Genomic DNA, 23,423 nt, shown 5'->3' with positions numbered 1-23,423 from the left:
GCTTTGTCACGGAGGGAGGCGCGCCAGGATCCCTGGCAAAGGCCATCCCCTTCCTGCCCCTGCCTTAGCCTGGTGCCTCCTCAAAACCAGGAGGCCTTAGACTCCAAGGATGTGTGTGCCCAGGTGAGAAGGATCCCGAACGGTCTTCAAGAAGGCACCCGCTCCCACCTTTCCCTGGTTGCCCTGGAGCCCTGTCCTCTCCTCCATGCACTCACACTGCTCTCTGGGTGCCCCATGCTCCTGGGCTCTCTCCTTTGCTGACCTAGCTCTGCCTCTACCTGGTGTCCCAGTGCGCAGGTGTCCTGGGCCCCCAGCCGCATCTCTCCACCTGTGTGGCTTTGAACAGCGTCTGTGTCGCGCTTGCTGATGGACAGCAGCCCCCCAGCTGTGCCATGACCACACCATTCTGCACTTTGTCACCTCATCTCAGTGAATGGCTCTGACACCCCGACTTAGGCGGTTGACTCCCTCTTCCCTCACACTCAGGCCTTCCCCCATGGTTCCACTGTCATCACTCACCAAAGCCACCCCAGGCCCCCTGCCCACTACAAATCCACTCCTCACTCACACAGCCCCCACCAAACCCGAGTAAGTCAGAGTGCGGGTGTCCTCAGGACGGCTCCGCACCCTTGCCTGGGGCTAGCCACGCCTGGCCTTCTCAGGGCACTCCCAACAGCCAGCCCCGCGGAGAGCCTTTGTGCGCCCTGTTCCCTCGGCCTCCCCGACCCCCCACGGCTGATGGAAGAGCAGGGCTTGCTCGCAGCTGGACGTCAAGTACCCCTGCTTTCAGTCCCGGCTGCAGCTGAACTCACCCTTCTGCTCTGTCCCAAGGACCCCAAGGCGTGCCCGGCACCAGCAAGGATGGCCAGGACGGTGCTCCCGGCGAGCCTGGGCCTCCCGGAGATCCTGGGCTTCCAGGTGCCATTGGCGCCCAGGGGACACCGGGGATCTGCGACACCTCAGCCTGCCAAGGAGCCGTGTTAGGAGGGGTCGGGGAAAAATCAGGCTCTAGAAGCTCATAAAATTCAACGTAAGGAAATAACCAAGTGACAAAAATGCCTGAAGCACAGTGGGGCGGTCATGAAGGAGCAGGGGTGTGGCAGGCTGGCGACGTCCAGGAGAGTGAGCGCCCCAGCTGCCCCTCGGCCGCCGACTGGACGCACAGGCCCTGCCAGCGAGCACCCTCATTGGGCTGTCGCCTGACCGCATACCTCAAAAGGCCCTAGCTAATAAGCATGTAAGCCCAGCATTTGAGGGAAGGTAGGGTGTTTGTATAAAATGTTGTGTACAATTCCATAAGATGAAGAATATTCAGTAACTTGTTTACGTAGCATTTGTGTAGAGACTGTGATCTCATCCCAATAAAATGATGTATTAAATCTTCAGATTAATGACTGGCTACAGAGTAACAAAAAATAAAGAATTTAATGTACAGTAAATTCTCTCCCATACAAAGGTGTAGTCTGATGTTTTGTGTACAAACTTGCATCTCCAATTAACAGTATTTATTGAGGGTGACTTTGTATTGCACTAATGTCTATTGCTATTACCTGTTGTGATAAATAAAGCCACTCATTTAAAAACTCAATTCCAAACACCACAGTTTATTACACATAAAGTAATGACTCTCGATATGAAAATGTGGGCATTTAAGCATCTACTGTGACAGTATTTCATTTGTGGACAAAAGTAGCTTTCAAGCAAGTATCTGGAAAATGTTTAGCACAAAGGTTTAAAATGGCCCTGCATGTCGCAGTGCACCACCACGGGACTCGGAATCATTACAAAGGGGTGTGACATAACAAATGAAATAAAATTTCCAAACTGTTTTGAGTTAACAATTTAACGTGTTCCAATTGCTAAAGGGGCGTATTTAAAATGTAAATACAATAAGTAAAAAGCAGTGTACTTTTTAAGATTAAAGAAAGTACAAAGGATGTTAATTTTTTATCATGTTAAGAAAACATGATGGAATCAGGGCATTGAAAAAATGCTTACTAATTATTCAGATGGCTTCATCCCCAAATGGTCTAAGAGGACATTCATGGATAAGTATTTGGTTCTAGATAAATATTTTTACAAAATGTGCTCTCAAAGTCCCTACTGGAGTCCCGTCAGCTTGAGTCACGTCCTTTTCGAGTCAGACGATCTGAGCAGAGTTCCAGGATTGCGGAAAATGTGCACAGATCACGAAGGAATGGCTGTTCACTCCCTGAGGATTCCTGTTCAGTCCAATCACTTGATCTCCATCGAGGGGCTACTCTGTAGACTCTGCTGTGCAGGACAGGCCGCCAAGGAGTCTGGTCTGGTCAGCTTTAGCCTTCGGCCAGTTTTACCGCAAAATACACTCTCAAATTCCTAAAGAAGTGATGGTTAATGTACTGAATTAATAGACATAAAAACTGCTATCTTCCAAAGTGCAAAAGGTTGAAATAAAAAGTTATGTAAATGACTTTAAAATATGCTGTTTTAAGGTGTCATTCACGAACTTGGGTCATACCTCACAATGGGGTTTATGTAATAAACAGATTTGAGCAATTTTTTTCAAATAGCAGTTACACTGTACATATACTTTTATTTAGTTTTTCCAGTACTCAGAATGTCTGGCCACATTGTATTATTGTGGTAAAATATACATGACATGAATGTTCCAACCATTAACAGGCCCTAGCTATCAATCTGTAAACCCAGCATTTGAGAGAAGGTACAGTGTATATATTAAACGTTTCAGGCTGGGTGCGGTGGCTCATGCCTGTAATCCCAGCACTTTGGGAGGCTGAGGTGGGTGGATCACCTGAGGTCAGGAGTTCAAGACCAGACTGACCAACATGGTGAAACCCTGTCTCTACTAAAAATATAAAAATTAGCTGGGCGTGGTGGCAAGCACCTGTCATCCCAGCTACTTGGGAGGTGGAGGTAGGAGAATCTCTTGAGCCTGGGAATTGGAGGTAGCAGTGAGCCGAGATCATGCCGTTACACTCCAGCCTGGGCAACAAGAGTGAAACTCTGTCTCAAAAAAATAAATTTTTAAAAAGTTTCAACCATTAGGCCGGACGCGGTGGCTCATGCCTGTAATCCCAGCACTTTGGGAGGCTGAGGCAGGCAGATCACCTGAGGTTGGGAGTTTGAGGCCAGTCTGACCAGCATGGAGAAACCCTGTCTCTACTAAAAATACAAAATTAGCCGGGTGTGGTGGCACATGCCTGTAATCCCAGCTATTCGGGAGGCTGAGGCAGGAGAATCGCTTGAACCCGGGAGGCGGAGGCTGCGGTGAACCGAGATCGCGCCATTGCCCTCCAGCCTGGGCAACAAGAGTGAAACTCCGTTTCAAAAAAATAAATTTTTAAAAAGTTTCAACCATTAACAAGTCAGGGGCATCTACCCCCATCCCAGGGCGACTCCCTTGCCCTCTGCACTGCCACACACGGAGGGTTCTGAGGCCAGCACGGTGGAGGTGCTGCTTGCTGAGATGGCTCTGTCCTTGGGGAGACCCTGCCAGCAGGGTGGAGGTGGGGTGGGCTTGCTCCTGTCACACCACCTGTCTTTTACAAAAGGCCTCAGTGATGATGGCGGGGTCAGTCTCAACCTCCCAAAGGAGAGACTGAGACGCAGAGAGAGGCACAGGTGACGGCCCGATGACAGGCGCCCACCACCACAGGTACGCCAAGTGCAGAATGTGGAAACATCTACAGGGCAAATCATCCCCTTTCAACAAATGAACGGTGAGGAAGACAGGAAGGGGGAACTATTACGGGATAAGATATATTTAAAAACTGTCAACCAAATGCGATGTCTGGACCCTGATTCAAACGAGCTGACTGTAGAGACACTTGTTGGCTCACGGGAGAGTCTGCCCAGACTCGGGAAGGAGACTCAGAGGTGGGTATTAAGGAATGAAGGCATTCGGGAAGCAGACTGATAGTGCGGTTGTTTTTAAACAGGCCTTTTCTTTCTAAAGATATATTTATGAATGAAATGATGTTTGGAATTGTTTTAAAATAATTCAGTGGGGTGGGAGGGCGAGGGCACAGGTGAAACAAGCTGATACCTCAAACTGAGTTAGAGGGACCTGGGAGTTCATTATTCTCCCCATTTTTGTGCACATTTGAAAATTTCCGTTGTTTTAAAACATAGCATTCTACACGATTAAATCCAGGTTTACATATTGTTTATTGCGGTATTAAAACATAGAACAAAATTTGCCTTTTAAGCACATGTAAGTGAACAGTGGAGCAGTGTGAAGTCCATTCACAGTGCTGTGCAGCCGCCACCACCACAAACAGCAAACAGCAACTCCGTACCCACTGAATACTGACTCCACACCCACTCCGGCCCCCAGCCCCTGGCACGTACCATTCCGCTTTCTGTCTCTATGAATCTGACGGCTCCAGGTGCCTCGTTGACGGAATTCTGCAGGGTTTGCCCTTTTGTGACTGGCTTACTTCACTTAGCATAATGTCCTCAAGGGCCATCCACGCGGGAGCCTGGGTCAGAATGTCATTCCTTGTCATGGCTCAATAAGGTTCTGTTGTGGGTAAACATCTGTTTACTCATTCATCTGTTGGAGCCCACTTGAGGTGTTTCTGCCTTTTGGCCACTGTGAAAGGTGCTGCTATGAATATTCATAGAAAAGCTTCCATTTGGGTCCCTGTTTCACCTTTTTGGGGTTTATGCTTCTCTGGTGATTCTATGTTTAACCTTCTGAGGAGCTGTCATACCGTTTTCCACAGCGGTGGCACCATTCACACCCCCATCGGCAATGCACGGGGATTCCGATCTCCCCACATCCTTGCCAACACTTGCTATTTTCTGTTTTGTTTTTTTTTTTTTTAATAGCCATACTAATATGTGTGAAGTAGTATTTCATTGGGTCTTGATTTGTATTTCCCTAATGACTAACAGCTTGGCGCATCTTTCACGGGCTTACTGGCCATCTGTGTATCTTCTCTGGAGAAATGTCTATTCAGGTGCTTTGCCCATTTTTGAGTTGTCTGTTTTTTGGACAGGGTCTTGCTCTGTCTCTCAGGCTGGAATGCAGTGGCACAACCAAGGCTCACTGCAGGCTCAGCCTCCTGAGTAGCTGGGACTACAGGTGCATGTTACCACATCCAGCTTTTAAAATATGTTTTTTTTTTCTTTTTTGAGACTTACCCAGGTGAGAGTGCAATGCCATGATCTCGGCTCACCACAACCTCCACCTCTCCTAGTTCAAGTGATTCTCCTGCCTCAGCCTCCTGAGCAGCTGGGATTACAGGCGCCCGCCACCACACCCGGCTAATTTTTGTTTTTTTAGTAGAGACGGGGTTTCACCATGTTGGCCAGTCTGGTCTCGAACTCCTGACCTCAGGTGATCCACCCGCCTCAGCCTCCCAAAGTGCTGGGATTACAGGCGGGAGCCATGGTGCCCAGCCTGTGTAGTCTCTTTGCTGCTGAGTTGTGGTAAGTTTGTACTGAATTCAAGTCCAGAGGACGTAAGAGCCATGCTGCCAAGGATTTAACTTCCAAATCGTCTGGAGTGGCTGTAACATTCCACCCATCCACTTTTAAGCAACTTCCCAACCAAGCAAGCTGCCATTTCCAGCTACTGCGTACACTCAGAATCTACGACTGTGTATAAATATACCCATTTCTTCCCAATTTTTTTTTTTTTTGAGATGGAGTCTCGCTCTTGTCACCCAGACTGGGGTGCAATGGCACAATCTCGGCTCACTGCAACCTTTGCCTCCTGGGTTCAAGTGATTCTCCCACCTCAGCCTCCTGAGTAGCTGGGATTACAGGCATGCACCACCATGCCTGGCTAATTTTTATATTTTTAGTAGAGACGGGGTTTCAACATGTTGACCAGGCTGGTCTTGAACTCCTGACCTCAGGTGATCCACCCACCTCGGCCTCCCAAAATGCTGGGAATTACAGGTGTGAGCTACCACACCTGGCTTCTTCCCAAATTTTAAAAGGTTTTAGGATGCAATTTAAGATGACCCCACATTTTGATAATTTCCTACATTCTGATACCTAAAGCCTACATATGAAAAACACTGGCAGGGTGCGGTGGCTCACACCTGTAATCCCAGCACTTTGGGAGGCCAAGGCAGGTGGATCACGAGGTCAAGAGATTGAGACCATTCTGGTTAACACGGTGAAACCCTGTCTCTACTAAAAATACAAAAAATTAGCCGGGTGTGGTGGCTGGCGCCTGTAGTCCCAGCTACTCGGGAGGCTGAGGCAGGAGAATGGCGTGAACCCAGGAGGTGGAGCTGGCAGTCAGCTGAGATTGCGCCACTGCACTCCAGCCTGGGCGACAGAACAACACTCCATCTCAAAAAAAAAAAAAAAAAAAAAAAATTGCCTGTATTTGGTAAGACAGAATTCACCTTTTAGAATAATTAAATGGAAGTCAGAGCCCAGGCCGGCTCCACCAAAGTTGGACCCTCGGAGATGGTCTCAGACTGCCAGGGCGTCATCCCTTCAGCGAACCCCGCGGACCATGGCAGCGTTTCGCGACGAGGTGGAAATCGAGGACTTCCAATATGACGAGGACTCGGAGACGTATTTCTGTCCCTGCCCATGTGGAGATAACTTCGCCATCACCAAAGAAGATCTGGAGAACGGGGAAGGCGTGGCAATGTGTCCTAGCTGCTCTCTCCTTACAAAAGTGACTTATGACAAAGATCAGTCTGCGTGCGGAGAAACGGTCCCAGCCCCTTCAGTCAACAAAGAATTAAGTGCTGAAGAAGCCTTCAGGAATCCGAATCCTGAACAGCTGGAAATGAGCCCAGATAGAAATTTCAAACGCAAAGCTTCTGGCTTCATGGAGACAACCACTTGTGATCCGCGGTTCTGTGGGAGTGTCGCGGATTCTTTCCATCAACTCTGCTGATTTCATCTGCAGGAAGCAAGTCCGTAACATGACGTATCTGGATTTTGTGCTTAGAACCTTAGGTTTGGAATCATTCTTAATTATCCATCTAAATTTAAAAGAAGATAATTTCAAAAAAAAAGAAAGGAAGAAGAAAATAATCATTCTCAGACATAACCAGGCACTGGCGAGATCTTCTCAGCTATTTTCACACAGTGATGAGGCTAGCTAGCCCCAGCGTCTGCCTTCACTGTGGACAGTCGGGCAGAGGCAGGGTTAAGCTGTGGTTCCATCTGGACCCTTGCAGGGCCCGCCCACAACCCGTCTCCTGGGAGTTGGGGCAGCTGTGAAAGAGGAACAGATCCCTTTAGTCCCCTCAACCGAGCCCAGGCCAAAGACATGGCACTGATGTCACCGCACTCTCAGTCAGCATCTATTTGCAACAGAACATATGTGAAATAGTCAAGTTTTAAAGGAATTTTTATAACATCAAAACATACTGAGATGATAACGTAACAAAGTAGATACTCACATTAGATTTGTGAATATGAGAAGAATAACAATAAGACAGGTGTGGTGGTGATGGGTGCCTATAGTCCTAGCTACTCGGGAGGTTGAGGCAGGAGGATCACCTGAGCCTGAGAGGACAAGGCTGCAATAAGCTGTGGTTGCACCGCACTCCAGCCTGGGTGACAGAATGAGAGCCCCTCGCTAAAAAAAAAAAAAGAGAGAAAGAGAAAAAAAAAAAAGAAAAAGAATAATACCAACAATAAAAAAAATTTCTTGGTAGGAAAAAAGAAATAGTTCTAACTACATGTCAGGAAAATATACCAGGAAGTTATTAACAGGAAGAAAGCAGCCGGGCCTTTGGGAGGCCAAGGCGGGCGGATCACCTGAGGTCAGGAGTTTGAGAACAGCCTCACCAACACGGAGAAACCCTGTCTCTAATAAAAATACAAAATTAGCTGGGCGTGGTGGCATACACCTATAATCCCAGCTACTCGGGAGGCTGAAGCAGGAGAATAGCTTGAACCCGGGAGGCAGAGGCTGCAGTGAGCCAAGATCTCGCCATTGCACGGCAGCCTGGGCAACAAGAGCAAAACTCTGTCTCAAAAAAAAAAAAAGAAAAGAAAAATAACAAGCTACTTAGAACTGAGAAACAATGAAAGCATTGCGTCCTAACCTGTGAAATGTTTCAAAAGTATACCAGGACAAATTTACTATAATGCATTGATTAGAAAACAAGATAGACGAAATAAACTTTCAACCCAAGACGCCAGACTAAAATTAAACTTAAAGAAGGAAATAAGAGAAATAAGGTTTTTGGATAATAAAGATAAAAGCAAATTATGACGGAGAAAGCACTACCACTGACCCCACACGAAAAACCAAAAAAGTGAATGACTGAGCCCCAGAAAGACTCCAGCACAGCCCAGGCCAGAGGGTTACAGTGGACAAAGGAGCTCAGGTGGCCAGAGGTAAGGAGGCATAAACTCATTAGGTCAAAGACAATGGCTTTTCTTTTTCAAGATGCTTTATTTTTAAAACAGGTCACAACACAGCGTTCGGCTCATTCTGCCACGAACAAGCGACAAAGGCTTGCTCTGCAGCCGAGAGGCCCTCCAGTGGCATGTTCAAAAACAGAATGAAAATCTGAATGAATGTGGGCCGGGCGTGGTGGCTCACGCTGGCGATCCCAGCACTGTGGGAGGCCAAGGCGGGCGGTCACCTGAGGTCAGGAGTTCGAGACCAGCCTGGTCAATATGGCAAAACCCTGTCTATACTAAAAATACAAAAATTAGCTGGGCATGGTAGCGTGACTAAACAGCACGGGAGGCTGCGGTCACAGGCTGCTGGGAATGGATCCAAGAGAGGATGCAGTAGCTCAAGAGGTACAGACAAGCGCCGGGCAGCCAAGGAGAGCAGAGAAATGGGCGGTTGCCAGTACAGGACACGAGGTCCAGGGAGTTCTCACAGGAGGATCATGAGAGAAGTCACAGCGTGTCCACAGGAAAGGAGGACAGAAGGGACAGGCCAGTCCGAGTCTGCAGCAGGGCCTGACGCCAGACAGCATGTGAGGGACAGCGACACCAGGGCCTGATGCAGACGGCAAGGAGACGCGAAGTGGGATTCAGCCACCTGCTGGTGTGAAGAAGGGAGGGACAGACACCACAAGGGAGGCCCCAGGTGTGGTCGGCGCCTTCAGGGCCCCCAGTGTGCAGGGGCGTCTCACAACTACACACAACCAGCGTCCCAGATGCCATCCCGACTGTGGAAAAAGTTGTAGTGGGCACTATTGCGACAGCAGGCAAAATGTGAGTAACAGTCTTGCACCAATGTTAAATGTCCTCATTTTCATCGTTATGGATATTAAAAAGTAAACACCGGGGCCTGGCGCGGTGGCTTAAGCCTGTAATCCCAGCACTTTGGGAGGCCGAGGCGGGCGGATCACCTGAAGTCAGGAGTTCGAGACCAGCCTGGTCAACATGGCGAAACCCTGTCTCTAATAAAAATACAAAAATTAGCAGGGCATGGTGGCGCGCGTTTGTAATCCCAGTTACTCGGGAGGCTGAGGCAGGAGGATCGCTTGAACCCAATAAGCAGAGGTTGCAGTGAGCCAGGATCACACCATTGCACTCCAGACTGGGTGGCAAGAGCGAGACTCCATCTCAAACAAAAAAAATTAAAAACGGCCAGGTGTGGTGGCTCACACCTGTAATCCCAGCACTTTGGGAGGCTGAGATAGGTGGATCACCCAAGGTCAGGAGTTCGAGATCAGCCTGCCAACATGGCAAAACCCTGTCTCTACTAAAAATACAAAAATTAACTGGGCGTGGTAGCGCACGTTTGTAGTCCCAGCTACTCGGGAGGCTGAGGCAGGAGAATCACTTAAACCCAGGAGGCGGAGGTTGCAGTGAGCTGACATCACACCATTGCACTCCAGAGTGGGTGACAAGAGCGAGACTCCATCTCAAACAAACAAAAAAAGTAAACACTGGCCGAGTGTGGTGGTTCATGCCTGTAATCCCAGCACTTTGGGAGGCTGAGGCAGGTAGATCACCTGAGGTCAGGAGTTCGAGACCAGCCTGGCCAACATGATGAAAACCCGTCTCTACTAAATACAAAAATTAGCTGGGCGTGGTGGCTCAACTGCAATCCCAGCACTTTGGGAGGCTAAGGTGGGTGGGATCACTTGAGGTCAGGAGTTTGAGACCAGCCTGGTCAACATGGTGAAACCCCATCTCTACTAAAAATACAAAAATTAGCCGGGGGTGGTGGCGCACGCCTATAGTCCTAGCTACTCGAGAGGCTGAGGCAGAATTGCTTGAACCCGGGAGGCAGAGGTTGCAGTGAGCTGAGATCGCACCACTACACTCCAGCCTGGGCAACAGAGCAAAACTCTGTCTGAAAAAAAAAAAAAAAAACCCAAAAAAACATGGACGTACTTAGGTATAAAGAAGCATGGTGTCTGCAACTTACTATCAAATGGATCCCAAAGATACTGGAGAGAAACTGGGACTGGCAGGGAGAATGGAGCAAACCTAGACAGGCCTACAAAGAGCTCTGTGTACCGTTCTTGCAATTTTTCTGTAAGTTTGAAATTACACCAAAATTTGAAACTACCAAAAGTAAATAGAGTCATCTAAACCCAGAATGTGGGGCACTCTCTAGATAACTGGCCTGATCTCTTCAAAACCTCAATGCCGTAGTTAATAAGTGTGGGTGGGATTCTTACAGCTCAAAGAGCTTAAAAACCATCATCAAATGCGGTGTATAATCCATGGGTGGGTGGCTGGACTGTGGGGAAAAAACAGCTAAGAAAGTCATTTTTAGAACATTTTGGCTGGGTGTGGTGGCTCATGCCGATAATCCCAGCACTTTGGGAGGTCAGCCTGGGCAACATAGCGAGACCCTATTGCTACAAAAATTTAAAAAATTGGTCAGGCATGGTGGCTCATGCTTGTAATCCCAGCACTTTGGGAGGCTGAAGCAGGAGGATCACTTGGGCCCAGAAGTATGAGACCAGCCTGTGAAACATGTCAAAACCCCATCCCTACAAAAATAAAATTAGCTGGGCATGATGGCACACACCAGTAGTCCTAGCTACTTAGGAGGCTGAGGCAGGAGGATTGCTTGAATCTAGGAGGCAGAGGCTGCAGTGAGCCATAATCATGCTACTGCACTCCAGTCTGGGAGACAGCAAGACTCTGTCTCAAAAAAAAAAAAAACATTAAAATGAAAAAAATTGGGCAGGTATGGTAGCAATAAAAGAACATTTTGGACAGATCTGAACACAGTCTGTGCATGAGGGGATATGAAAACGACTTGCCATCATCTTGGTGAGGCATGATAGTGGTGTTGGGGTTCCGTGGAAGGCCTGTCTTTCAAAGATTTATGTACAAATATTTAGAGATGAAGGTTCGTGTCTACAATTGTCTTTGAAATTGTGCGTGTGTACAAAGTAAATACGGCAAATGTTCATTGCAGAGATTGAAGGATAGGTGTACAGATGATCACTGTACTTCCTACGTTCACTAGAAAACTAACAGGAAGTGAATCACTGGTGATTGATGCCGCCCTGCCCTCACCCCATACTTGTCTATCCCCTGCCTCCCGATGTCCCCACCTGATGCCCCCAGAATGCCGAGATCCTGCTTCTCCGAGTCTTCCCTCCCAGTAAACAGCCCCATCCACCCAGTCACTGAAGCCAAATCCTGACGCCTTTTTCCCATCACACCCCCCAACTGGTACCGCCACAAACACAAGCAGCCTCGTGCCTTTCCTCCTCCCCAGCGCCGCCCCCTGGCAGCCACTGCCCGGCCAGCCACATCTCCCAGCTGCTGCAGACTCCTGGTTTCCACTCTCACCCCAGCCCAACTCCTACTTCCCAGCATCCGGTGCCCCAGCAGCGGGGTCACGTGGGTCAGGTCGTGTCACTCGCTGCCAAAAGACTGCCAAGGCCCCCAACCCTCAGGACTTGCGGTCCACCAGGCCCCAGCCTGCCCCAGGGCCCTGCCCTGCAACGCTGGCTGGCAGACAGGCACTCCTCAGACCCTGCAGCTCCCAGGTCCCGGCTGCCAGCTCCCTCAAGCACCCAATCCAAAGCAGCCCCCCAGTCAGGCTGGTTCTCAGCAGCATCCTCCACCCGCAAGGCCCTGCTCCCACTGTCTTCACGTTTACTCGTCCCCCGCCTCCCTCCACGCCAGACGTGCCTCTGTCTTGCCCGGGGTACCCCAGCATCGTCAGCAGTGCCTGGTCACACTGGAAAAGACCTGCTGAGTGAAATGTATACCAAATAATATAGAGAAATCACTTAAAATGCTCATGTGTTATGTCTTTAAGGACAAAAACACGCACGCAAGTAAAAGGGGGAAGTCACTAAGGAAATAATTAAGAACCCATGTGTTTTGGCTTTTTAGGTTCTAATTCCCCGAAAAAATTGTGAATTGACTTGACCTCAGCCTATTTCTTGGTGGGTCTAATAATGTGACCCAGAAATAATCAGGTTCAATGTAATTACATTTCGGAAATATTCAGCAAACAGAATGTATGTAAAATATATCCATAAACATCTGGTCTACTTAATCTGACTGTACATACAATTAACATTTTTTAATTTCAAAAATTATAAATGCCTTTGTCTTATTTGAGTAAATTAGATCAATAATGATTTGCTAATAGATACACAAAACCAAAACATTAAAGCATTTTTAAAACACAAAAGCTTTATTTTATCAAAACAAATCAACAGTCTACCTCTAACAATAATCTTCATTGTAAATAACCATAAATGATCCAATTAGAACACATTTAACATAGTATCGCTATAGAATGCAATTAAATGCATAATGAAAATAAAGAACCTAAATTATGCAACTCACAAGATGTAAATGTCATGTGGAACATAGAAAAGGGGCAGAGACGGCCAGGCGCGGTGGCTCAAGCCTGCAATCCCAGCACTTTGGGAGGCCGAGTCGGGCGGATCACGAGGTCAGGAGATCGAAACCATCCTGGCTAACTCAGTGAAACCCTGTCTCTACTAAAAAATACAAAAAACTGGCCGGGCGTGGTGGCGGGCGCCTGTAGTCCCAGCTACGCGGGAGGCTGAGGCAGGAGAATGGCGAGAACCCGGGAGGCGGAGCTTGCAGTGAGCTGAGATCCGGCCACTGCACTACAGCCTGGACGACAGAGCGAGACTCCGTCTCAAAAAAAAAAAAAAAAAAAAAAAAGAAAAGGGGCAGAGAGAAGACAAACTTCTGCCTGGTGCTGAAGCGAAGAGCCCTCACTCACCATCGCCCAGCTGCGGGGGACCTCTCTCCAGCCCCACCACGACAAGACACAGAAGCCCTTCTTTTGAGATGGAGTCTTGCTCTGTCACCCAGGCTGGAGTGCAGTGGCGCTATCTTGGCTCACTGCAACCTCCATCTCCCGGGTTCAATTCTCCTGCCTCAGCCTCCTGAGTAGCTGGGACTACAGGCACGTGCCACCACGCCCAGCTAATTTTTGTATTTTTAGTAGAGATGGGGTCTCATCACATTCGCCAAGCTGGTCTCGAACTCCTGGCCTCAAATGATCCACCCGCCTCAGCCTCCCAGAGTGCTGGGATCACAGCACGAGTCACTGTGCCAGGCCTGGGAGCCCTTCTTGAAAGGGGTCTTTGTTTGTTGCAGCAACCTTAGCTCGTTCTCTAGTCAGACTCCTGCCTGGGTCAACAGCAGCAATTCCCCCACAGCCTGGACCAGGTACAAAGTCAGGACCCTGTGGATCTATTTCACTAAGATCTGCTCACTCCTGGAGGGCCAAAGAGCCACTCACCCTGGCCACTGCAACGCTGAGGCCGGGACCTGGAACTCGGGTCCCCCCAGGGCAGGGCCCAGAACCAGCCCTGTGACTGACACCGTCTTCCTTTTGGGCCACTGAGGGGCTGACCGAACTCCCACATTCAAACCACACGTCCAGTTCCAGCCAACAACAATGGCTTCCTGCAGGCCACTGCCATGACCATGCAGACAGGATCACGGCAGGGTGGCTGTCCTGAGAGACTGGATATGCAGGCGCTAACATGCCGGTTCCTCCCTAGTCACCCAGTCCACAGAAGCACAGTCACCCAGTCCACAGAAGTATAATCACCCAGTCCACAGAAGTACAGTCACCCAGTCCACAGAAGTACAGTCACCCAGTCCACAGAAGTATAATCACCCAGTCCACAGAAGTACAGTCACCCGGTCCACAGAAGTACAGTCACCCGGTCCACAGAAGCATAATCACCCAGTCCACAGAAGTACAGTCACCCAGTCCACAGAAGTATAATCACCCAGTCCACAGAAGTACAGTCACCCGGTCCACAGAAGTACAGTCACCCGGTCCACAGAAGTATAATCACCCTGTCCACAGAAGTATAGTCACCCGGTCCACAGAAGTATAGTCACCCGGTCCACAGAAGTATAGTCACCCGGTCCACAGAAGTATAGTCACCCTGTCCACAGAAGTACAGTCACCCAGTCCACAGAAGCATAATCACCCTGTCCACAGAAGTATAGTCACCCGGTCCACAGAAGTATAGTCACCCTGTCCACAGAAGTATAGTCACCCAGTCCAGAGAACTACACTCACCCAGTCCACAGAAGCACAGTCACCCAGTCCACAGAAGTATAGTCACCCTGTCCACAGAAGTATAGTCACCCGGTCCAGAGAACTACACTCACCCAGTCCACAGAAGTACAGTCACCCAGTCCACAGAAGTATAATCACCCAGTCCACAGAAGTACAGTCACCCGGTCCACAGAAGTACAGTCACCCGGTCCACAGAAGCATAATCACCCAGTCCACAGAAGTACAGTCACCCAGTCCACAGAAGTATAATCACCCAGTCCACAGAAGTACAGTCACCCGGTCCACAGAAGTACAGTCACCCGGTCCACAGAAGTATAATCACCCTGTCCACAGAAGTATAGTCACCCGGTCCACAGAAGTATAGTCACCCGGTCCACAGAAGTATAGTCACCCGGTCCACAGAAGTATAGTCACCCTGTCCACAGAAGTACAGTCACCCAGTCCACAGAAGCATAATCACCCTGTCCACAGAAGTATAGTCACCCGGTCCACAGAAGTATAGTCACCCTGTCCACAGAAGTATAGTCACCCAGTCCAGAGAACTACACTCACCCAGTCCACAGAAGCACAGTCACCCAGTCCACAGAAGTATAGTCACCCTGTCCACAGAAGTATAGTCACCCGGTCCAGAGAACTACACTCACCCAGTCCACAGAAGTATAGTCACCCTGTCCACAGAAGTACAGTCACCCAGTCCACAGAAGCATAATCACCCTGTCCACAGAAGTATAGTCACCTGGTCCACAGAACTACACTCACCCAGTCCACAGAGGCAGTCACCCGGTCCACAGAAGTATATTCACCCAGCCCACAGAAGTATAGTCACCCAGTCCACAGAGGTTTAGTCACCCGGTCCACAGAAGTATATTTCTTATTAACCTGTTGGGCATATTTGAAGTTCATATCAGACTATTTGTCACGTACCTGCATTTTTGTTTCTCTTTCTTTTTTAGGGTGGGTGGGGGTGGGGCAGGGTCTTGCCCTGTTGCCCAGGCTGGAGTGCAGTGGTATGATCTCAGCTCACTGCAGCCTCCACCTCCCTGGCTCAATCGATCCTCCCTCCTCAGCCCCCCACCGAGTAGCAGGGACTACAGGCGTATGCCACCACACCAGGCTAATTTTTGTCTTTTTAGTAGAGATGGGGTCTTGCCATGTTGCCCAGGCTGGTCTCAAACTCCTGGGTTCAAGAGGGCCTCCCAAAGTGCTGGGATTACAGACGTGAACCACTGTGCCTGGCCGGTTTTTGTTTTTCTATTCTTGCTTTTATCCCTTTCACAAGTTTTTCCGAGGGCAAAAATCATGTCCTACACACCCGTTAGCCCCAGTACAATATACCGTGCAGAGCACGGGCCCAATCTGCTATCTGACAATTGACTCTTCACAGTCATTTATACACTGCAGTGTAACACATGTAGGCCGTGACTAACACTTCAGTAAATGACAAGTTATATCATTAGTGAGCAGAGCTTTGTTCATAATGGACTTAGTATTTGACGTTAGATTCCAGGAAGCAAAGGATAGTCTGAGTTATCCTTAGGAAAAAAGAGGGACGTGGATAAGTAAAATTTATAAAATTCTGGAAATCTACCTGGCCTACCACTAACCTTTTTAAGAGAATCTCCGTGTCTTTCCTGGATATATTTCAGGAATGCTGTGGTCCACTGCAGAGTTGTGGCCTTGTCAGTCTCGGCATTGCAGAACGGTACTAAGAGATTCAACTCATCACAGCAAATGCGGATTCTGCGCCTACAGTCAAAACCCAAAGTCATCACCGAGAGAGGCCGGAGCAAAACAAACACGTAAAAGGAAGCATCTCACTGTAGTACTTGAAGGAATCAGAGCCCATGAAGCCTGGCCACTGAGTGCCACGGAAATGCCCATCACCACAGGAAGTCCCACAGCTTTGCCACGGCCTTGTCTACAGAGGCAGCTACTGCCTTTGGGAGGCCAGAGCATCCTTGGGTGCCCTCGGCAGCCCCATGACCCACACGCTCCCTGGAGCTTTCCTTATTGACTTCTCATGGGCCAGGTTCAAGTCTCTGGATTAGGGATGGTTCCAAAGCCCCTGAAATTGGAAGCAACATTTTTGGTCTGACACCTTCCTCCGTCTGGACCACTGAGGGGTCCAAAGTGGGCAGATTACTCTTTCATTCAAGACTGATATTACTTGCCCTTTACGGGCTAAAAACCCTACCGGGAACTCACGCACAGCTTTCAGATTCTCCAAGGGGCCCTGATTCTGAAAGGATCACGGCCCAACACTCTGTTAATATTCTGAAACTCAGTCTTTGTAGAGATTGAAGTCTTGTTATTAGACTGTTTTTTAAACTTTTACATATTACATTCAGTACCATGCAAAGTCCTAAACAAGCAGATACTCAGCAACTTATTCAATATGGCCTTTGTTACTCGTCTTCACACCGTGTATTTAGAATTTTAATTAGAGACTCTGCTGGTAAAACAGCAGCTGGCATTTACTAGGTGCTTTTGGACTTCTAGGCATTGAGCCAAACACTCTTTGCGCATCAGCTCATTCAACTCTAACCACAAGTCTATCCAGTAGAGCTAGAAGTCAAACTTTCAAACTGTCGACATACGGTGTAAGGCTTTCTACATAGCAGCTACTCAATGAATGTCTATTAAATAAATGTCAGAGCAAGCAAAATGCCCTTCATAATTCACAGTAGGCTGAGGAAGGCCCTCAGTTAGTCTGTGTATGTAAGTATCATAAAAAGATATATAGCTAGCTTTTTTATTTTCTTTCTTTGGGACATGGGTCTCACTTTGTGGCCCAGGCTGGAGTGCAGTGGCAGGATCACAGCTGACTATAGCGTTGACTCCTGGGCTCAAGCGATCCTCCCACACCTCAGCCTCCCAAGTAGCTGGGACAACAGGTGTGCACCACCACTAGTATTGGTTTTTCTTTAGAGACAGGGACTTGCTATGTTGCCCAGGCTGGTTTCAAACCCTGGGCTCAAGCAATCCTCCCACCACGGCCTCCCAAAGTACTGAGATTACAGCCATAAGCCACTGCACCCTGCCCTAGCTAATTTGAATAGATCCCTTTAAAAGAAATTGCCATGCTGGGCGTGGAGGCTCACGCCTGTAATCCCAGCACTTTGGGAGGCCGAGGCGGGCAGACCATCTGAAGTCAGGAGTTCAAGACCAACCTGACCAACATGGGGAAACTCCGTCTCTACTAAAAATACAAAATTAGCCGGGCGTGGTGACGCATGCCTGTAATCCCAGCTACTAGGGAGGCTGAGGCGGGAGAATCACTTGAACCTGGGAGGTGGAGGTTGCAGTGAGCTGAGATCGTGCCATTGCGCTCCAGCCTGGGCAACAAGAGTAAATCTCCATCTCACCAAAAAAAAAAAAAAAAAAGAAAACCCAATTATAATAGAAAAAAACTAACTACCTCTTAATTCTACAAAGAAGGATACTACAAATAAAATCTACAGACAAAACCACTTAAATAACAATTTTAACCTCCTTCTTCCCAGCAATCTTAAAAGAACCAGGAAAACTTGCAGAATTCAGTTGGCTGGTTAAGCAGCAGTTACCATAACAGCCTGATCACTCTCCTCAGAAAGGCCTGCAGTCAGCGCTGGCCCTTAGTGGAGTCTGCGAACCTAGATTTGTAGAGTTAAGAGTGGCTCCCAGGACCTACACTGTGCAAACAATATGGTTGACGCTGATCACCTGTTTTCCTTCTGAGAGACTGGACTGCGGCTGCATGCAGGGAGGGCGTGCCTACGTAACGCGCCCCTGGTCTCTAGCAAGCTTTCCTGGTTGGCAACACCTCACCCACGTTTTCAGACCACATGACTGGGGCATGAGCGGCATCCTGCCTGACTCCACAGGGCACGCTCTTAGAAGCTTGCACCTCATCTCCTGCCTTCCTCCCATGACCTTTGCTGATCTCACCTGGCATCCTTTCTCCATAGTAAGTCACAGCCTGAGAGTAACTACATGCTGAGTCCCAGGAGTCCTCCTAATGAGCCAGCGAGCCTGGGCGCAGTCTGGGGGATCCCTGATCCATCTGGGAAAGTTAACGATGCTCCTACCTCCTTTCTTCCCTCTGAACGCAGAAATGGCTAAGGATCATTTTATCTGTGATAACCATGTATGACTAAGGTAATCATTTATGAGCCAGCCTGACAAGCAGTCGCACGTATTACCTTCTATCTCTTTCCATTCGGTTATGCCTCTCTCTACGCTGAGACCTTCCTCCCTGGGGCCCACTCTGGGCCTGCTCCCCCAGGTTTGACTGTGAGGACTCCGAAGACTGCCAAGCGCCCTGTGTGGCAGTGGCACCTTCGTCCACATTCTGAATCTCTCCGAGGGCTCTTCGCTCTACATTTGTGTCCAACTGACGCATTCTACTCCGATTCCTCTTCAGTGCTTGTTTGCATAGCGCTTCTTCTTTGCAAAAGAAGAAAAAAGTGGTTTTTAATTTTTTATTCTTATCTCAATTAATGCTGAACAGAGTTTTGGCCTTTTCAATCCAAGATATAAACATTATTTGGTAAGCAGCACAGAGAACCGAACCACAAAGAGATGTACTAATGCAGTTACTCAGTGTCAGCAGGGAACAGAAGTCCAAGCCTATTTTATATAACGAAACTGAACGGCCAGGCGCGGTGGCTCACATCTGTAATCCCAGCACTTTGGGAGGCTGAGACGGGTGGATCACGAGGTTAGATCGAGACCATCCTGGCTAACATGGTGAAACTCCATCTCTACTAAAATTTAAAAAAAAAAAAATTAGCCGGGCATGGTGGCGGGCGCCTGTAGTCCCAGATACTTGGGAGGCTGAGGCAGGAGAATGGCATGAACCCGGGAGGCGGAGCTTGCAGTGAGCCGAGATCGTGCCACTGCACTCCAGCCTGGGCGACAGAGCGAGACTCCGTCTCAAAAAACAAAAACAAAAACAATGAAACTGAACGAGAATCAATCATCAAATTAAATACATCTTCCAAGTGCTATACAACCAATATGACCTCATCCAAAGTCCCTCTTTTTTTTTTTATTTTGAGATGGAGTCTCGCTCTGTTGCCCAGGCTGGAGTGCAGTGGCGTGGTCTCAGCTCACTGCAAGCTCCGCCTTCCGGGTTCACACCATTCTCCTGCCTCAGCTTCCTGAGTAACTGGGACTACAGGCATGCGCCACCACACCCAGCTAATTTTTTTGTATTTTTAGCAGGGACGGGGTTTCACCGTGTTAGGCAGGATAGTCTCGAGCTCCTGATCTTGTAATCCACCCGCCTTGGCCTCCCAAAGTACTGGGATTACAGGCTTGAGCCACCATGCCCGGCCCAAAGTCCCTCTCTTTAATCAACAGGTGTTACCTATGAATACAGAAAACAAGAAGTTGTTTACTTTTTCTCAAGGTCAGAATGGGAAAAATATTTAAAAACTACTTGGACATATTTCCTCCCAAAAATATTTTCTTTATATACAATTATTCTAAGAACAAGAAAAAAACCCAATTATTTTAATATGACAGTATTTTTACTGCAATGCTCAGAACAAAACTGAAGCAGCATTAAGTGTATGCCCTTGCCTCAGAAGTGGCTCTCCTCCCCAAAGCATTATGTAAGAAGTAGCGTCCGAGCTCTTCTGCTGCATAACAGGCTGTGCCACGTGTGCATATGTGGAACTGTATCCATCAAAGAACCACAGGCACGTGACTGGCAGGCGTGCTCATGTGCACGTGTATGCCACACAGAGCACATATTACAGAAGGATGAAGAAGCTTTCAGCAGGAGAGAGGAATTCAGTTGTTTTGGTGACATTTTATTCCTTAACCTGAGTAGTCAGCACAGAGGCTACTTTAATACTCATCTTTGTATCTTACAAATGTGAACATACACTTTGGCATAAAATTTTGCAGGGAGGAAAAGGAGTGACTGACACGGGAGAAGGCAGTAGCTCTCCATCCCCGTCCTGTCTTCACCAACTCTTGGAAAGCTGAGTGTAAGGAGTGTTCTTTTCATCGGGTCACTTGACAAATCAGTTTCCCAGGAAGGGACTATGCAGGTGTTTCCCAGGGAGGAAGGGGCTAGGCAGGTTAGCACAGCAGTGCCTTCAGCAGTGACTTTATTTCCAAACTTTCTGAATCACCTTACGGCCTCTCGCTGGCAGCCCAGGGTCCTCCTATTAGCATCCACCTAACCAAAGGCTTTCAGCAGATGTTAGATGCCTGCCTCACTCATGGAGTACAAAATAAGGAAAATAAAAAACTATAAAGTACTTTCAGTAACCTGAAGATAACGGAAAATTTATGTAAGTCTATCACTTTAATGTTATGAAAAAGCCCTCAAACTCAATGTTCCCACATCAAGGTTAATTATATTTGTGAATCAGAATAATGTTTAAAGTGAGAAGACGGGGAAGCGGGTGGACGGATCCGGAGATACACGGACACCTCCAAGACTGTTTCCCATGTGTACAAACCATCTGTCTCCCCTACCCCCCGCAAGGCCAAAATACCATCAGCCACAGGGCTCGGTCACAAGAAAGCTCCCACTACCTGCTGCTTCATCGCTTACCTCCCACTTTAATCCAAACTTGCTCAGGCAAAGCTTTGTTTCTACTACCTAATGTCTGTTTAGTGGATTCAATTTCTTGCTGATAACAGAAAGAAAATGCTCTAGGCAATCCAATATCCTGGTGCTTGGCAGCTTCAAGGACAGAACATGAGTTACTAGAACTCTGGAAAAAAATGAAGCAACAGGAATTTTATCAATATGTGACTTAATGTCCTCTTTACTGCACAAATAAAATGCACTTAACAAACATCAAAGCTACTAATACATAATTTGGAGAACTTTAGTTGCACTGAAGATTTTAAAACATTCCCATACCACATACTCAACTTGCACAGCTGTTTTTTTGGTTTTTTTTTTTTGAGACAGGGACTCGACTCTGTCGCCCAGACTGGAGTGCAGTGTCGGGATGTCAGCTCACCACAACCTCCACCTCCCAGGCTCAAGCGATTCTCCTGCCTCAGCCTCCTGAGTAGCTGGGATTACAGGTGTCTGCCACTACCCCCCAGTTAATTTTCACATGGGGTTTCACCATGCTGGCCAGGCTGTTCTTGAACTCCTGACCTCAAATGACCCACTCACCTTGGCCTCCCAAAGTGCTGGGATTATAGGTGTGAGCCTCGGCGCCCAGCTTAAAAGGTTATTAAGCTCACTCAAGGGAAAAAAAAGTACTTGGGACCTAACCAAAATAAGTTAAAATTTACCCATTTAATACAAAAGAGCAAAGCTTCACAAATCATGTTCCCTACCTGTGTCTGTGAAAGATTAGAATTTCCACTAGTAGAGCAAGCATTTGTAGTAAACAGTGGGTATGTAAACTGCAAAGCAGTAGTTGTAGCAGCAGTTTTATTTTTCACTAATGTTGTACATTTGTTTTGTTGTTGATGAAGAGGAACATTCATTAATTCAGATGGATGTCGAATGAGAGTTACCAAACTGCCAAGACAAAAGAAAGCTCAGAAGTGTCAGGAATACGTGGCAGACAAGCATCCACCATCCCACTCTCACGGCTCTGGCCACTTTTTCCAGACAGCAACTCAACTCTCATCCTGGAAATCTCTACACAACAGTTATCAACTCGTGCTGTTGTGGAAGTCCCAAATCTGCGCCACCTCCCTGCTCTCGTCACATCCTGACACCAATCTTACTTCTGCCATCCTCCAGTCTGACCATGATGGACAACTACAGGTTGGGATGAGCAAAAAACTGCGGACTCAGCCCCTTCCACAACCATTCCTGAGGGTCACCAAGGGGGCGGCTGCAGGCTGGAGCCTCATTTTAGAGCTCAAAGCCTGCAAACCCGCGTCGGGCCTTCCTAGGCTTCCCTGACATCTAAGAGTGCCACCCGGAGCACATGGTTCCCAGGAATTCTGCGCGCTCGGCCCCACTCTCCAGGTGGGGCCACTGGGGGGGGGGTTTAGTTCCAGGAAGTACCTGCTCCCCGGGGCCCGCACAGCGCACACAGCCTTTCGGGGAGGCCCCACACCCGGTGGGGTCCGCGCCCTGTGCCGCCGGGAGGGCAGGCTGGGGGCGTGCACAGCGAGGGCCCCCTTTGCCTCCGCCCCGGCCCTGGCCTCCACCCGGGCCCTGCCAGCCCCCGGCCGCCGGGCACGCACTTGTTGAGCGCCACGCCCGGCTCGGGGGGCTCGGGGCCGCGCGGCGCGGGCGGCGGCTCGGCAGGGAGGCTGTTGAAGCGGTCCTCCAGGCGGACGCGCACGGCCGGCTTGGCCCGGGCCTCGGGCGCGCCCTCGGGTCCAGCAGCGCCCGCGCCCTCCTTGGCGGCGCCGTCGGCCCGGGCCCTCGCCCCATCCCCGCCGCCCGGCGTCTTCTCCGCCGCGCCCGCCTCGCTCAGCAGCATCATGCGCAGCTCCTGGAAGTCGATGTGGCCCAGGCAGGGCGCGTCGGCCGCCAGCGCGGACGGGCACAGCACGGGGTACACGGGTGCTGCGCCCCCAAGACCGCCCGCCGCGAAGCCGCCCGCGCCCGCGCCCGGGCCCGCCGCCGCCAGCAGCGCCGAGTTGAGGCGCGTCTCGAGCTCGCCGTCAGCCGCCGCCTCCATGTGCGAGTAGAGGATGTGCTGCAGCTGCGTGTACTCCACCTCCGTCATCTCCACCAGGCTCAGGTCGGTGGTCGTGAAGCTCAGTCCCTGCTCGCCCAGCGCCGCGTCCCCGCCGCCCGCGCCCTCGACGCCCGCCTCGCCGCCTGCCGCGCCTGCCTCCGGCGGCGGCTCCCGCGGCCCGGGGCCCGACATGGCGGCGCGGCGCGGCCCAACGGCGGCGAGGGCGACGCGGGCGGCGGGCGGCGGGCGGCGGGCGGCGGGAGGCGGGAAGCGACCCCCGGCCCGAGCACTACGCTGCGCCGGCCACAGCTGGCGCGCCGTTGGGGGAGGGAAAACCGCTGAGT

At 49.5% G+C, this 23,423-nt stretch overlaps 2 protein-coding genes across 7 annotated transcripts in view; one reads left to right on the top strand and one right to left on the bottom strand.

Annotated features, from left to right (window-relative positions):
- The window catches only part of COL9A3 (collagen type IX alpha 3 chain), a 27,577-nt gene extending 25,699 nt beyond the window's left edge, over nucleotides 1-1,878 (top strand). The window contains exon 32 of the mRNA XM_008011585.3: nucleotides 832-1,878. Coding sequence (XP_008009776.3) covers nucleotides 832-1,022 — 191 coding nt within the window. The 3' untranslated portion in view covers nucleotides 1,023-1,878. The remainder of the gene's footprint in view (nucleotides 1-831) is intronic.
- On the bottom strand, nucleotides 1,585-23,423 carry TCFL5 (transcription factor like 5). 6 transcript variants are annotated; one of them, XM_073005340.1, is made up of 7 exons: nucleotides 22,637-23,272; nucleotides 21,770-21,956; nucleotides 21,024-21,186; nucleotides 18,652-18,895; nucleotides 16,075-16,216; nucleotides 7,389-7,567; nucleotides 4,152-6,965 (listed from the first exon to the last, which is right to left on the bottom strand). In XM_073005340.1, exons 1-7 carry the CDS (start codon nucleotides 23,269-23,271, stop codon nucleotides 6,719-6,721), a joined length of 1,797 nt encoding a protein of 598 aa, XP_072861441.1. In that variant the 5' UTR covers nucleotide 23,272; the 3' UTR covers nucleotides 4,152-6,718. The 6 variants fall into 6 exon arrangements, with proteins under 6 accessions (XP_008009787.2, XP_008009797.3, XP_072861441.1 ...); XM_073005341.1 differs by having other exon boundaries at nucleotides 18,652-18,892; XM_008011596.3 differs by lacking the exons at nucleotides 4,152-6,965; nucleotides 7,389-7,567 and adding an exon at nucleotides 1,585-2,358 and having other exon boundaries at nucleotides 22,637-23,423.

Source organism: Chlorocebus sabaeus, chromosome 2 (genome assembly GCF_047675955.1).
Source record: "Chlorocebus sabaeus isolate Y175 chromosome 2, mChlSab1.0.hap1, whole genome shotgun sequence".
Lineage (NCBI taxonomy): Eukaryota > Metazoa > Chordata > Mammalia > Primates > Cercopithecidae > Chlorocebus > Chlorocebus sabaeus.
Note: the sequence above shows the minus strand (reverse complement) of the source record. Positions and strands in the feature narration are given on the sequence as shown.